A 15,984-nucleotide genomic window follows, 5' to 3' on the forward strand; every position below is an offset into this window, starting at 1 on the left:
CATTCCTGATGTATCAAATCATGATTTAACCCCCCAATCTCATATAAGATTGAGTTCTAAAAAGGTTTTCTGAATTTCTGAAATACGAGCTAGAGCGTTTTTACTAAGGCTGCATTTATTTGAATGGGTAATATTGTGAAATATTACAATCTTAAATAACAGTTTTCTATTTTTATATATTTTAAAATGGAATTTATTCCTTGGTTGATTCAGCTTTGCCATCACATTACTCCAGTATCACGTGATCCTTCAGAAATCATTCTATGCATGCTGATTTGGCGCTCAAGAAACAGTTCTATGTATGTGTTGGAAATGGTTGTGCTGAATATTTTTGTGGAAATTATGAAACTTTTTTTCCTGAAATTTTTCAAGATTCTTTGATAAATAGAACTCAGAAGAACAGCATTTATTAAAAAAAAAAAACTGTAACAAAAGATTTGTCATGTTTGATCAATTTAATGCATCCTTGTTGAATAAAAGTATCAAATAAAAAAACCTTACTGACCTTACTTTTTTTTTCCCCCTTATTTACATTTTTTAATTTGTGACCAATAATATATCAAAAATGCAGTTTCAGATTCAAACATTTATTGCATCTGACATAAGAAATCTGGTGTAGGCGATTCAAAAAAATTCAAATAAATACAGATACTCATGTAAAACAATTTCCTAATGAAGCATTATACACAATGTACAATATTTGTATTTTTTGTCATTCTATACATTTTTTTTTTTTTTTAAATAAAAACACTTTCATGCAGAATATCCTGAAAAAAAGGCAGAGCCAAAAAATGAATAGTGGCGAAAGACTGTGCTTTAAAGTAAAGAGAAAGAATATACAATCAACACACGTGCGAGTGTGTACATGTGTGTAAACAGATTGTGCGGCCCACCCAAGCTTTGCTTAATTGCTAAGAAATAAAAGGTGAAATAAAACCACTTGATTATGTGTTTAAGATGTATATGTAATCATAAAAATTATAAAAGCCTGCACCGAATACTAAACTGAGTCCTAACAGTGTACACTGTTTATGTGTGCACGTAAGGTCAGTAATCTGTGTCAGACCCCTCTGCATTGTCCACGTTGCGGGACAGCATGTAGTTGTCCATGTCGATAGAACGGCAGTTATTAATAGCATAACGCAGCCTCTCCGCCATGACGGGTTGGCTAGAGTAAGGTGGGAGACGGAGCTGGAAGAAGCACGTCTGAGAAGTGGGAAGACTGTCGTACGGCTGAAAGAGAGCAGAGACAAACATTAGTACATAAACTCAAATGCCTGTTCATCCATAAAAACACGGCGACATTCTTACCCGGTCCACCTTCATGATCTGGAACCTCTGGGATATATCAGCAGTGTTAGCTGGCAGACGTGAGCGTCCCGAGACGAAGCGCATGAAGAGCACTCTCTCCTCGTTGGAGAACTCCTCCAGTGTCTGCCAGAACCACTGGACCAGCTGCTGCTGCTCATCCACCTCCCGGTACCGGACCACCTTCTTCAGAACCTCCACGCTGATCTCCGGCAGCCCGCAGACCATCTGCTCCAGCTGCCGCGCTGTTAGTAAGGAGAGCAAGGGGACAGGCACGATCCAGGACATGCCCTCTCGCACCGCCCCCACCTACCGCGCCAAACAAGAGATGAATAACAGGATCAGCTGACAAGACAGTTCTAGGTGTAGATACACTCCCACATATTTGAGGAAAGCATACACCCGTTTTGACTTCAACACACCTGGCGATCGATTTCATGCAGGCGATACTCAATGGCACGCTCTACATACTCCTTCCTATTAAAAAAGGTCAGTGGTATGCTGTTTCCTCCAGGGATGATGGGAACCATTTTCCCATCAGCACTTTGGCCAACAAATGAATCCAGTGGAATCATCTATTAAAAAAGGGGGAAAACAACTTTTAATTTACAGAAACTATAAATACTAATATAAATATTACAAACCATATGTATAATAATAATAATAATAATAAAAATAATATTTGTTAAAAAAATTATTATTATTATTATTATTATTATTATTATTCAATTCCATATTTTTTAACAACTGAATGTTCTAACTTTTTATTAAAGGGTTTAAACTTTTTATTACTGCTGAATTTGTGAGACTTTTCTAGTCATTTGTTTAAAGAGTTTTAAAAATATGTTTGCTTATAATTTCGTTCTGCCTGATAAAATATATTACATCTTGAAATACTGGAAATATTTATATTCATTGGAAATATTTCCATGTCTTTGTAAAATTTCAGTTATTTTTTCATGACTTTTCCAGGTTTGTTTCCGCCACAGAATAAAACATTTTAAAAGATAATTGCGACTTTTGATCTCACAATTGCGAGTTTACATCTTGCAATTCAGACTTTATTTCTCAAAATTGTGTGATATAAAGTCAGAATTGCGTGAAATAAAGTCGCAGTTGCGTGTTATAAAGTCAGAATTGCGAGATATAAAGTCAGAATTGCGAGATATTAAGTCAGAATTGCGTGATATAAAGTCGCAATTGCGAGAAAAAAAGTCAGAATTCTGACTTTATAACACGCAATTGCGACTTTATTTCACGCAATTTTGACTTTATATCTCGCAATTCTGACTTTATATCTCGCAATTCTGACTTTATAACACGCAATTGCGACTTTATTTCACGCAATTTTGACTTTATATCTCGCAATTCTGACTTTATATCTCGCAATTCTGACTTTATAACACGCAATTGCGACTTTATTTCACGCAATTTTGACTTTATATCTCGCAATTCTGACTTTATATCTCGCAATTCTGACTTTATAACACGCAATTGCGACTTTAAGTCAGAATTGCGAGATATAAAGTCAAAATTGCGTGAAAAAGTCGCAATTGCGTGTTATAAAGTCAGAATTCGGACTTTTTTTCCTCGCAATTGCGACTTTATATCACGCAATTCTGACTTTATAACAGAATTGCGCGTTAATATCTTGCAATTCTGACATTTTTTCTCAGAATTGTGAGATATAAAGATCTGTAAAAGCCTGACTTTTTTTTTTACCTCAGAATAGTTTATATCTCACAATTCTCACTTTATAACATGCAATTGCGACTTTATATCATGCAATTCTGACTTTATATCTCCCAATTGTGTATTATAAAGTCAGAATTGTGAGATATATACATACTTGAAATTCTGACTTTTTTTCTCAGAATTGCATGTTTATATCTCACAATTCTGACTTTATAATACACAATTGGGAGATATAAAGTCAGAATTGCATGATATAAAGTCGCAATTGCAGGTTATAAAGTCAGAACTGCGTGATATAAAGTCGCAATTGTGTGTTAAGTCAAAATTGCGTGATATAAAGTCACAATTGCGTGTTATAAAGTCAGAATTATGAGATATAAACTCGCAATTGCGAGAAATATACTTGAAATTCTGACTTTTTTTCTCAGAATTGTATATTTCTCGCAATTGCGAGTTTATATCTCATAATTCTGACTTAAGTGACTTTATAACCTGCAATTGCGACTTTATATCACATAATTCAGAGATAAAAAGTCAGAATTGTGAGATGTAAACTCGCAATTGTGAGAAAAAAAGTCAGAATTGTGAGATTAAAAAGTCCCAATTACCTTTTTTATTTTTCACTCTGTGGCGGAAACAAGCTTCCATAGTTTTCCAAGGCTGTGGGAATTCTAGTTCTTAAATAAAAATCGAATTTGTTGAGAGAACAAATTAAAATAAGAAATATGATTTCAGCTTACATAAGCTTTAAAATAAACTAAATGAAATATAAACCAATATTTAGTAGTTATTTTAAGCCATCTTGCGGGGCCTGTCCCCCAGGTTGAGAACCACTGAGTTAGACTGAGCACATGTCCCCTATGAGAAAGAAGACCGTAAAAACGAGTATTTTGTGAGCGTCCACTCCACCTCATGGAAGTTCTGCTCTGTGATGCCGCTGTCCTCCAGGTGCAAGATGCTGTTGAGTGTCTGTACGTAGAGCAGATCCACTTCCTCCAGATCCTCAAGGGTGAGAGGAATACAGCACAGCTGCTTCCACACCATTGGAGCGAGATGCAGGTCTAGAGGCTTCTTCGTGCGGATGGCCACTCCCATCAGAATACCCAGAAACTTGAACTGCAGCAGGTGCTCTTCCAGACAGGCTGAGGGATTTAACAAGAACCTGAGGACACACAAAGTTCAAGACGACCTGATCAGTTTATTAGTTTAGTGGAATACATTATTCAGACGTTGGTCTGTGGCCACTCACCGGTCTCGGTTGTAGCCCACCTCTGCTGAAGCGTTGGGAGAAGGGATAAGAAGGTCCACCACTCCAGTCTCCAGCTCCTATACAGAACAACATGCCACAATTAAACACTCTTTCATTTTTCATAATGCTTGTCATTTTGAATAGAGTGCTGTTGATAGTACATTAGTTTCGCAAAAAATCCCATATACCGCAAAAAAAGTTATGATGCTCGCATGAGGTGGTTTTTCAGGCCATTCGAAAAAGGAATATTTCGCAAAACTGCAATGGAAACAGTTTTTCACATTTAGAGGTCACATGGCATACGTAACAGTCAATCATTCTTTAAAGATGACACGTTATGTTTGGACAGAAGACGAGACAAGAGTTCTTTATTAAACTCATAAAAGATAAAGGTATTACGGGAATACTGGATTCTAAATAACAAAGAAATGCCTCAATTTATCAAGACCTTGAAGCAGATAGGAGGGAGAAACACCCAGAAACACCTCATCCAGCTGCTGCCAAGTATAAGGGACTTTCCTTGGAAAGGATAGTAGGATAATATACCTACGTCTCCTTCGATTAAAAATAATGGCTAGTGCGGTGGCTGGGATATACGTAAACCTATCAAAATCCGTTGCCATGATTTTTGGAATGACTTATCGCGAGTAAAATAAATAAATGTTTTTTTGTCCAAAAAAAAAAAGTTTTAGTTGCATAACATCAGTTAATGGGAACGCCTCAAAAGTTTTGCACAAATCTGTAATGGAAACGCAGCAACTGATACCAATATTGCTACTGATATTCTTTATAAAATGGATTTTTTTTCTTTCTTATTTTTGAGGAGGAAATTAGTAATTATATCCATTCAACATTAAAATATAATTAACAGTCACCATTTTTAACATTTAATAGGCTTAAAAAAATGTTTAATTTAAGTGAACTTAAAACAATCTTGAAATAAACCCATTGTAATTTCACATTTAGATGTGCCTTTAATATATTGTGTTTTATATAGTGTATATGTGACCCTGGACCACAAAACCAGTCACATGGGTCAATCTTTTTGAAATTGAGATTTATACATCATCTGAAAACTGAATAAATAAACTTTCCATTGATGCATGGTTTGTAAGGATATGACAATATTTGGCCGAAATACAACTATTGAAAATGTGGAATCTGAGGATGCAAAAAAAAAAAAAATCGAAACATTGAGGAAAAACGCCTTTAAAATCTGTAATTTTGACCCATACAATGTATACTGCCACAAATATACCCGTGCGACTTATGACTGGCTTTGTGATCCAGGGTCACATATGGTACTTTTATGATGTTTCTGTCTTTGTCAATATCAGCTCCCTCTGTCTAAATAATAATTTTATTTTACATTGTGGACCCTCCTCGGTCGGCCGCTCTCTTGATTTGTGGAGCCGTTGAGCAGAACCCAGATAGTGTGAACAAATACTGTAACACTATCCAAAGGATGTGAGGAGACATTAGCATAGCTCCTTCAGCAAGGGGAAAAAAAGGACGCTGCATTTATTGCATTAAATCTAAAATATTAACTGAAGAAATTGACGCATTCTTTTCGACAGCCCTAGTTAATATAGCCCACAATCAGGATCACCCTACCTGGCACATCTCCGTGATGGTGTCGTCAAACACCCCTCCAGCATCATCTGCCCCCTCCCCCACCAGCTTGACTTTCCAGGCTCGTGACGGCAGCCTCAGATCAGATGCGTTCAATTTCACAACTTGCCTTGCGATCTGCACAAAGATGGGTTTACACTTCCTCCCTCTGAGAAAACAAGAGAAAAAAATAAGATGTTAAAATGAAGATATTCTGCCTCTAATGAAAAGTGGGCAAAGATTAGGAATTTAATTTACAGTGTTCTGGTTACAATTCTGTACAAAACATGACTGACCGTGTAGATATTCTTTTGACTGTGATCTGTGGGCCGTAGTTCTTCCCCTGCACCATGGTTTTACCAATGGAGCGCACCATGGGCAGTGTGTAAACTCTAGGGGCCAGCAGGGGCCTCAGCTGACCCTGGACTATACCCCACGTACCTGCATTATAGCGTGACGTGCAGCTCTGAAATCGAAATGAGTCATGATGGCAACATCACAGACAGTGCTCATGGGGTTTTGTCCAACAGACTCAAAGTAATGCGATAAATCGATACAAATATGATTTGTTTGTGAGTGTTTGAGTGTGTGTATACCTGGTTGTTGGGGCTGAGGTTCAGCAGTCTCCACGAGGAGTACATGAGGTCAGAGAAGTGGTAGAGAAGGCGCAGTCGGGCTCTCAGAGCCTCCATACTGACCTCTCTTAGGGCACTGTATTGAGGAGGCACACACACGGGCAAGCCCAGCTGCAGAGGCACTGATGAACCTGAACACACAAACCATTCATCTCAACAACTGATGATCACACCTATGTTTGTTTTTTTACATAATCGGGGTCTTTATATTATATTCGGTTAATAATATAATTATATTATATTAAATGTTTTTCTCCAAAACACGTTGACCACGATTATTGGCCCCCTTAGAATTTTTTACGAGTAAAATATTTCTGAAGTATATTCCCATTAATATTTACCTTTTTTTTGGCACACCAGGGTGACTAGGAACATGAAATTTTCTGGCTATGACTTCTTGTTTCACAGAAGTATAAATATGAGGAAACCCAAAGGCCAAATTCCCTTAATCATCCATCACAATGAGTAAAACCAAAGAATATAGTTCTGATGTGCAGCAAAATATTGTTGAGCTTCACAAAATAGAAAGTGGCTGTTAGAAAATAGCTAAAGCATTGAAAATTCACATTTCCACCATCATTGCAATAATTAAGAAGTTCCAATCAACTAAAGATGTCACAAATCTGCCTGGAAGAGGACGTGTGTCTATATTGTCTTAATGCATGGTGAGGAGGTTTGAGTGGCCAAAGATTCTCCAAGGATCACAGATGGAGAATTGCAGAGATTACTTGAGTCTTGGGGGTCAGAAAGCATAAAAAATATATATCAAACAACCCCTACATCAGCACATGATGTTTGGGACCGTTTCAAGAAAAATCCTCCTCGCTCCTCCAAAAACAAACTCCAGCATATTCAGTTGTCAGACACGACTGGATCTTCAAAAGGGAACGGATTCTATGGTCAGATGAAACTAAAAAAAAGAGCTTTTTGGCAGCAAACACACTAGATGGGTTTGGTGCAAACAGGGATAACAAGTACCCCATGCCCACGATTAAATATACGGCTGGATCTTTAATGTTGTGGGCCTAGTTTTTTGATGGAGGTCCTGGACTTCTTGTTCAGATACATGGTATCATGGATTCTATCAAATACCAATAAATCTAAACCTTACGGCCTCTGCTAGAAATCTTATAATAGGCCGTGGTTGGATCTTTCATCAGGACAACGATCCAAACCAAACATCAAAATCAACACCAAAATGTGTTACGGAGCAAAAATGAAGCTTCTGCCATGACCGTCCCAGTTCCCTGACCTGATGAGTGGGCTGAACTGAAGAGAAGAAGCACCAACATTCATCTGGGAATATAAAGGATCTGGAGAGATTCTGTATGGAGGAATGGTCTCTGATCTCTTGTCAGGTGTTCTCCAAACTCATCAGGCATTATAGGAGAAGACTCAGAGCTGTTATCTTGGCAAAAGGAGATTGCAAAATGTATTTAATAAAATGGTGCCAATATTTGTGGCCAACGTGTTTTGGAGAAAAACATTTATTTCGTAATGTAAAAGGATTGAAAGTGCGGGGGAAATCACTTCAATGAAAGGTTCGATTTTTGCAAATTTTTTGAATGAAAGATCAAAAGGATAAACAATGCAGATTTATTTTTTACAGTTTTTTTTGATCATATTTACCAGGGGTGCCATTAATTCTGACCACAACTGTATATGCTATACTATTGAATAATAAGAATCATCTTCCAATTATAAAAATATCAATAATAATATAGTGGCCAAAAATGATGTCAGGAGGGGATATTTGTTTTTAACAACCCTACAAGTTCGATTAATAAATATAATATATATATATATATATATATATATATATATATATATATATATATATATATATATATAATATAATAAATATACAATATATAATATATATACACATATATACATACACACATATACATACATATATATATATATATATATATATATATATATATACACAGTGCAATGCATAAGTGAATACACCCATGCTAAAGTTGACTAAAAAGAGGAATACAAAATCATATTTTGGAAATTGAACTTAATGCCTTAATTTAAAAAATTAGGAAAAATCCAACCTTTAAGGACACCAATTTTGGGGTACTTTCCATAAGATCATCTCTCAATGCAAATCAAACTAGCTTTTAGGCTAACTGAAATAAAATCATGCCAATCTCTAGGTATGGTGAAGGCTATGTGATGATGTGGGGCTATTTTAATTCCAAAGGCCAAGGGAACTTTATCAGGATGCATAGTATCCTAAAAAAAAATATAAAAAAATACTTAAAAATAAAAATCTGCCTGCCTCTATGGGAATTTAACATAGGGGTGTACTCACTTATGCACCATGTATTTTAAGGAAGAACATTTATTTATTTACGATACATTATTCATTCACAAAGAAAATTGGTGTCCTTAAAGGGCTGGATTTTTCCTAATTTTTTAAATTAAGGCATTAAGTCCAATTTCCAAAATATGATTTTTTATTCCTCTTTTTAGTCAACTTTAGCATGGGTGTATTCACTTATGCATTGCACTGTATATATATATATATATATATATATATATTTTAAAATGTTAAATATGAGGGAAGAACAAAACACTAAACTTGGTTAAGGTATTTATCTGACAAAACTATTTAGCAAAAAATGCAAACTAAAGCTATACGTTTTATTTTACTATGCAAAAAAGAAAAAGAAAAAGCTCAAAAGGAAAAACATTAACAAAATCAGTTATTTATATTTTGTCTCTCTCTCTCTCTCTCTCTCTCTCTATATATATACACATACACACACACACACACACACACACACACACACACACACACACACACACACATATCTATCTGTCTGTCTGTCTGTCCTAAAATTAACACTCGCCAAGCACGCAAAATTTCTATGAATCCAAAAAATGCATGAACTTGAACAAACGTGAACGATGCTCGGGACAGTTGACGAGCCAGCACTGCATAATCACGAAAGTTTAAGATCCTTGCCAATTTAAATATTCAAGTGCAAGAGGATGCGAAAGGAAGCTCATTTCGTTACTCGCTGTGTGGGAAGTTGTGTGTTCGCACACACCTTCAGCGCGTGCCCAGAAAGCTGTACACGCTCAGACAGCGCACAAATACAAAAACTGAACTCCCTTTCACATCATCTTGCACTTGAGTGGACAAATTCACAAAATTATGTAAAAGAATTGCGAGTATCCCAGTAAACATAGTCAGTTATGTCTTAAGTGAACGTAAACAGTTTAGAAACTAAACGAGTGTAAAGTATCAGTATATTACATCTGTGCATTCGTTCTTAAAGTTACATCAGCTTATTCATAAAAAAATAAGCCTAAGCAAGCCATTGTGTATGTGTCTGTACCTGGAGCACGTGGTGGTACAGGCGGTGCAGTCCATGCTGCACTGTGGCAGCGACCTGCAGATATCTGCTGGATGTTTTTGCCTTGTAAAGCACTGAGGAGGGTCGGCTCTCTGACATGATTGGTGTGGCCCAAGCCCAGCTTAAAAAAAAAAAAAAAAAAAAAAATATTTTGTTGCAACCTATGTTATTGTTCAGTTATTACATAAAAACAATGGAAAATGGGAAAGATTACGAGTTTGTTAGTAAACACAAACCTGTCCCTCTGAGTTGCTCCCCCAGGCGTACACCTCTCCAGTTGAAGAGAGTGAAAGTGTGTGCTCGGCCCCGACAGCCACATCCTCTATAAACACATCTGTTAAAGCTGGGACCTGCTGAGGCCGGTTATGATTTCGTGCTCGACCCTCCGGCAGACCAATCAAACGATCTGTTACATTAAAGCAAAAACATTAAGAAACCCAATGGATTTGATGCTTTGACAGTTTATAGAAGTATACAGTTTCTCCCTGAGACAAGTATGCATCCATGTCTGCACATGGCTTACCCTGCCCAAACGTGAACACGTTTCCATCTTTGGTTAAAGCAACAGAGAACTGTGTGCCACATGCCACCTTCTTTATTCCAATTCCACACAAAACATCCACTTTCTGTAAAATAACAAACACACACACTTAATTTAGTAAAAACCAAGAGTTTATGACATGTAATATGCTTAACTGCGTATTCTTGTGAGGGTGTTGTCACATAAATATGTCAGTAGTGGTACCTGAGGGGAAGATTTGGCTGTAGAGTTTCCCAAACCCAGTTTGCCATAGTCTCCATCTCCAAACGCCCAGACGGTCATTCCATCAGCCGATACTGCCAAAGTGTGATTCAGCCCACATGCAACCTACACACACCGATGTTAAAATGAACATCAGTTAAAATTGTATATATGTGAAGTGCCATTCAAAAGTTCACATTCTAGGATTCAAAGTCTAATTTAAACCTGCAAATAGACAAAGTTTCAGAATTGAATTGATTTAAAGCAAAAGAGGATAAATGAAATGACTTCATGAAATGAATTAAATTCCATTAATACATTTTATTATATGATTACTAATATATTATAAATTAATACATTATATGTATAGAATGTATATATTTTTTACATTTAAAAAAAAAGGAAGTATTTTCACAAGTGAACTCAGACTTTTGAACAGCACTATAAAGGATGTATGAAGTGTGTCTGTAGCTATTACTCAGTTTTACCTGGCCGACCTGGTGGCCCTCCAGCGCGCTGACTCTTTCTGGTAACTTTTTGTTAGAAGTGTTTCCAAGTCCCAGTCTGCCATAGTCTCCATTACCAAAGGAAAAGAGCTTTCCATCTGCAGTCACCACTGCTGAGTGCTTAAATCCACACGACATCTGCACAGGAACAAACACCATTATTCATCATACACACCTTAGAGGAAGAAGAAGAAGAGGAGAACTGCCCGCTGGAGAGGCATCTGGGTGTATTAAAGAGTGAATGTGAGAGGTGTGTTTCCGACCTGGACCACCTCCTCTCCCTGCAGCGCTTCTATCTGCCGCGGTCTGCGCTGTCTGTCGCTGTTGCCATGGCCCAGTTTTCCGTAATCTCCATCTCCCCAGCTGAACACCTCACCACTCTCAGTTAGAGCCATCGAATGGCCATCAGACCCACAGGACGTTACCAGCTGGGTCACCACAAACCCTGCACAAAAATGCATCACATCACTGTTAAAGCTTCCAGGGTATTGTAAACATCTATAATGAAAGTCCTTCAGAGTTTGTGTATGATTGCAGCATGCCTTGCAGGGCAGATATAACAGTGAGGACGTGCAGATCGTCTGAATTTCCTTGTCCGAGGCGGCCGTAACTACCCTCTCCACATGCAGACACTGTCCCGTTAGCTTGGATCACAAATGTGCAGTTCTGCCCACACACAACCTGACAATACAAAAATGATAAATTACATGAATTTGTATTTATTTGAATTGTACGACAGCATATTATAAATATCAAACTTTTGAAATTTGAAAAATAAAAATAAAAATAAATTTGTGTACAATCATACCAGTTGGGCCTGAGAAAAAGAGGGAGCAAGAGTTGGCACCATAATGTTTCGCCCAGCCTCTGCAAGCTGCCCATGCCTGCCAGCACCCCATAAAAACACGTCACACTTCCCTCCGAGGTGCCAGTCCTTAAAATTCACAAGAGATATTCAAATGTTTAGGTTTTTTTTGTGCAATTTTAATAACAACAACATTATACATGTTGATAAAAATTGAGCAATAAATCAGCATATTAGAATGACCACGTGACACTAAAAAATTAAGTAATCCTCTTTGCCATCACAAGCAGAAATTACATTTTTAAATATTTTAATTGTAATATTTCACAATATTATTGGTTTTACTGCATTTTTGATCAAACAAATGCAGCCTTGGTGATAATATGTAAATCGATTGACATAAATATATATTTCTATCCCTTTTATTTGCTTTCACCTCTGGTCTGGAAGTGGCCCAAGACATGATCTGCTCATCTATCCCAGACAGCCACTTGCTGTTGTCCTGTGTGTGACGAAAAGACTGTGACCATCATCAACAACAGTTTATTTTTCACCATCAAATCATTAAATATGGCAGTCTCACAGGACAAGTGCATGTTTAATCGCCCTCACCATGAGCAATGCCAATTTGTCCTTGGCCACGGGCTCCAGGTCCGGGACGATGAAAGACTCAGGAAAGGTGTGTCCGCGCACAAGGGCCTCGGCCGTTTTGACGGTGGTGGAGAAGCAGTGAAGCCACGCCCACTCACTGCTGGCCCAGGAGCCGGGGAAGGGGGCGGGAGAGGAGCCAGGCTCAGGTGGGCAGTGGGCCAGATGAGGTGGGACAGGAGGATGACACAGTAGAGCGTCCAGCTGCAGACCCACCGCCAGAGACGCCAGACACTGCATGTAAGGACTGTGGACGAGCTGCTCCCCACACACCACATGAGGCTGAAACACACCAAAATAAACCAGGTATAAGAAACAGAAATTACCTCAACAACAACTTTCCATGAATACTATTTGCTAAAATTATATCAGTTTTGTGTACCTTCTCATATGCGTACTGCTCCTGAAGCATGATGGGAAGTCTCTCCAGGAAGGCTCTCATGCATGGAGCCATATTCAGTCCCACAACACCCTGCTTCTTCAGCGCCGTGCGGCAGGTTGCTAATACGTGATTGGTTGCCATAAACTCTGCTGAGCTATTAACGACCAGCACATCCTGCAGAACAAGCACAGACTCCAATAAGCAACATCTTTTCTAGATATTTGATAAAAAATAAAATAAAAACTCATCAAAATGAATTAAACTTTCAGGATTCTTTTACCTTTGAGCGATTGGAGCAGACAGCTACACCCACGTCAGGGATCCAAACTGTGTTGTGAATCGCTCCAGATCCTGCAACTACTGTCTGCAGCACTGATCCATCCTACACGTATAAACATACACACAAACGTATCATCATGAAAACACTATAAAAGTTTGTTTGTTAGTATTGTAAGTTTAGCCTGTATGTGTTTATAAAGTGTGCGTCCATGACAGACACTGACCCGTAATGACCAGATGTTCAAAAGTCCACCAACCCCACCGGACACCAAAGCCAGCCCATCTGGACTGAATGCTACTGTCCGCACAGGACTCATGTGACCCCGGAGCTTGAACACACACACTGCTCCTTCACTCCGCTGAGGTTCTAGCTGGAGAGAGATCAGGGAAGTCACATTAAAAACACACAAACGTCGTACATTCTAAAGGATAGGGAAGAACAGATAGCAAAGTATAATTCAGAGGTTTTTAAATTGCTTAGATGTATGGACGCATTACCATCAGTTTGGATTTGGATTCTGATTCCCACCATGCATCAGGGCAGGCAATGCTGGACTGAGAATATGACGAAGGGTCCTGCGGTACAGTCCACACAGATACAAGGCCGTTCTGACAACATCTGTGAGACAAAGAGTACACGTTTTAATTACCATATTTCTTAATTTAGGACATATTTCACAATGCACACATTTTTATGAAATAAATAAAGTGATTACAAATACTACAAAAAAATATAATTACATGCTAGTGAAACATTGTGAAACATCTAATTGGAAAAATAATGTACATTACAAACTTACCAAAAAATAAACCAATAACAGTAATGTTAATAATAATAGAATTAAAAGAATGTTTATTTGTTATATACTGAAATATCTACTCCTTATATCCCAAGCAATGGCACTTTAAATAATAATAATAATAATAATTTTTATGCAAACTACCCTTAAAAATTTGGGGGTCGGTAAGATTTCTTTTTCAACATGCACACATTAAATTAATCAAAATTACATTTTAAAATATATTAAAACAGAAAACAGCTATTTTTAATTATAATAATATTACAAAATTACTGTTTTTAAGGTATTTTTAATCAAATAAATACAATTATTTGATTAAAAATCCTTGTAAAAATGACTAAATGTTTTTTTAGTCAATAATCCAAAAGCCAGTGGAAAAATCCTACTGGGTTTTTGATGAGGGAACTAGGGTGATGCTAACTTCCGGGTTACCCAACAAAAATATGTCATCCCTGCACCACTCTATTGGATTTAGCACTCTTATGTATTAGCGTGCACACTGTTTGTCTGGACATACGTGGCAAACATGTTGAGAGGTTTAGGTCCAAGACCAGAGAGGTTGCACCAGGCAACAGCATTGACAACAGCAGGGTGGGCGATACTTTGCAGACATGTCCAGCTTTGGCCCAAACCTGTCCCCGACCCCATCCACAGACGCACAACTTCCTCTTTAGCACAGCTTATTAACACTTGCCCACCTGGAGCCCAGCGCAATGAACTGATGCTTTCCTACGGTCACAACACAAAGAGAGAACAAAGATTTGACTGTCAGTGAATTGATGAAGGCATGTTAAATTGCTTCTTCACACAAGGATTTTTACAGACAAGAATGTGTGAAAGTACTGTATGTGAATGCTTGTTTATATGCGTGTCAGTTTATGATGAGTAATGATGACTCTAACCTTATGGGCATCAATAACCACCACAGATCCATTCTCTAAAGGCTCCTTAGAGCCAATCAGAAGCCTTCCATCAGCATATCCAACTGCAAAGGGCCGGTCCTCACTGTACCATGCGATTTGCATTACAACCACTGCAGAGATCAGCACCAAACATGGATACACACATGAAAAAAATGCCCCAAAGAAATCTTGTTTACAGTTTCACAAAGCTAGAACAAACTGGGTATAATCGCATGCAGTAGTATGGATTTTGTAAATGTCAGTACCGTCTTTCCTGAAGCAGTGTTGGAGTTCAGTTCTCTGCATATCAGAATCATCAAGAACCTCGAGAAGTCCCAATGTCCCATCCATGCGACCCACCAATAGCAGCTCTCGAGGCTCCCCGCCCCACAGAGACTCCGCCTCCTCCTCCGGCCAAGCTAACGATGAGACCCAATGAGGCTGCAGGTCCAATGAGGCCTTCCCACCTTGTGCGCAAACACATCGTGATGCAGTGATATTAAAATTTTGGCCAATTCTGATAAGCCAATAAATATTTTCTATATTCAAATATAAACAATTTGTTCCATTTTGTCTAAATAAATGAAAAACAAAACACTGAAAACTACTACAAGTGAATTTAGGCATCACATTATAATATACAGTATGGAAAATGGATATTTTGCTAACATTACTTTTAACAGTGTTATTAAATCTTTTTTTTTTTTTATATATAATCTAAATGTAAAAATAGAGCAAATGAGTAGCACAATTAAATATCCAATATCAACCAATACTGATAAATAAATAAAATCAAAAACTTAAATGTTGGCTGATAACTGGTATGGTAGGTACCAATATAAAGTAAGATTTTTTTTATTTTTTTTCTCTCTTATTCAGCAAGAACACATTAAATTGATAAAAAGTGACATTTATAATGTTACACAAGATTTCTAAAACAGAGCAACTGTTTTAGACATGATAATAAGAAATGTTTATTGAACACCAAATCAGCCTTGGTGAGCATAAAACAAACAAGTAAAAATGTTATGGGTAAAATGGGTAT

At 37.6% G+C, this 15,984-nt stretch overlaps 1 protein-coding gene across 8 annotated transcripts in view; it reads right to left on the reverse strand.

The window, feature by feature from the left end:
- Positions 1–510: 510 nt before the first annotated feature.
- herc1 (HECT and RLD domain containing E3 ubiquitin protein ligase family member 1) overlaps positions 511–15,984 on the reverse strand; it is a 48,604-nt gene continuing 33,130 nt past the window's right edge. For 5 of the 8 annotated variants that reach the window (XM_084405499.1, XM_084405498.1, XM_084405494.1 and 2 more), the window contains exons 54-78: positions 15,206–15,406; positions 14,940–15,070; positions 14,555–14,766; positions 13,736–13,856; positions 13,462–13,608; positions 13,239–13,340; positions 12,959–13,132; positions 12,541–12,858; positions 12,365–12,430; positions 11,932–12,057; positions 11,666–11,804; positions 11,387–11,568; positions 11,106–11,261; positions 10,621–10,743; positions 10,399–10,501; positions 10,112–10,281; positions 9,858–9,996; positions 6,460–6,629; positions 6,160–6,329; positions 5,867–6,032; positions 4,253–4,329; positions 3,913–4,165; positions 1,731–1,883; positions 1,312–1,617; positions 511–1,233 (exon numbers count right to left, since the gene is read on the reverse strand). In XM_084405499.1, coding sequence (XP_084261625.1) covers positions 1,048–1,233; positions 1,312–1,617; positions 1,731–1,883; positions 3,913–4,165; positions 4,253–4,329; positions 5,867–6,032; positions 6,160–6,329; positions 6,460–6,629; positions 9,858–9,996; positions 10,112–10,281; positions 10,399–10,501; positions 10,621–10,743; positions 11,106–11,261; positions 11,387–11,568; positions 11,666–11,804; positions 11,932–12,057; positions 12,365–12,430; positions 12,541–12,858; positions 12,959–13,132; positions 13,239–13,340; positions 13,462–13,608; positions 13,736–13,856; positions 14,555–14,766; positions 14,940–15,070; positions 15,206–15,406 — 4,091 coding nt within the window. In that variant the 3' untranslated portion in view covers positions 511–1,047. Of the gene's footprint in view, positions 1,234–1,311; positions 1,618–1,730; positions 1,884–3,912; positions 4,166–4,252; positions 4,330–5,866; positions 6,033–6,159; positions 6,330–6,459; positions 6,630–9,857; positions 9,997–10,111; positions 10,282–10,398; positions 10,502–10,620; positions 10,744–11,105; positions 11,262–11,386; positions 11,569–11,665; positions 11,805–11,931; positions 12,058–12,364; positions 12,449–12,540; positions 12,859–12,958; positions 13,133–13,238; positions 13,341–13,461; positions 13,609–13,735; positions 13,857–14,554; positions 14,767–14,939; positions 15,071–15,205; positions 15,407–15,984 lie in introns of all 8 variants that reach the window. The other 3 variants (XM_084405495.1, XM_084405496.1, XM_084405492.1) reach the window with 1 other exon arrangement.

The sequence above is a fragment of the Rutilus rutilus genome (genome assembly GCF_951802725.1).
Source record: "Rutilus rutilus genome assembly, chromosome: 3".
NCBI lineage: Eukaryota > Metazoa > Chordata > Actinopteri > Cypriniformes > Leuciscidae > Rutilus > Rutilus rutilus.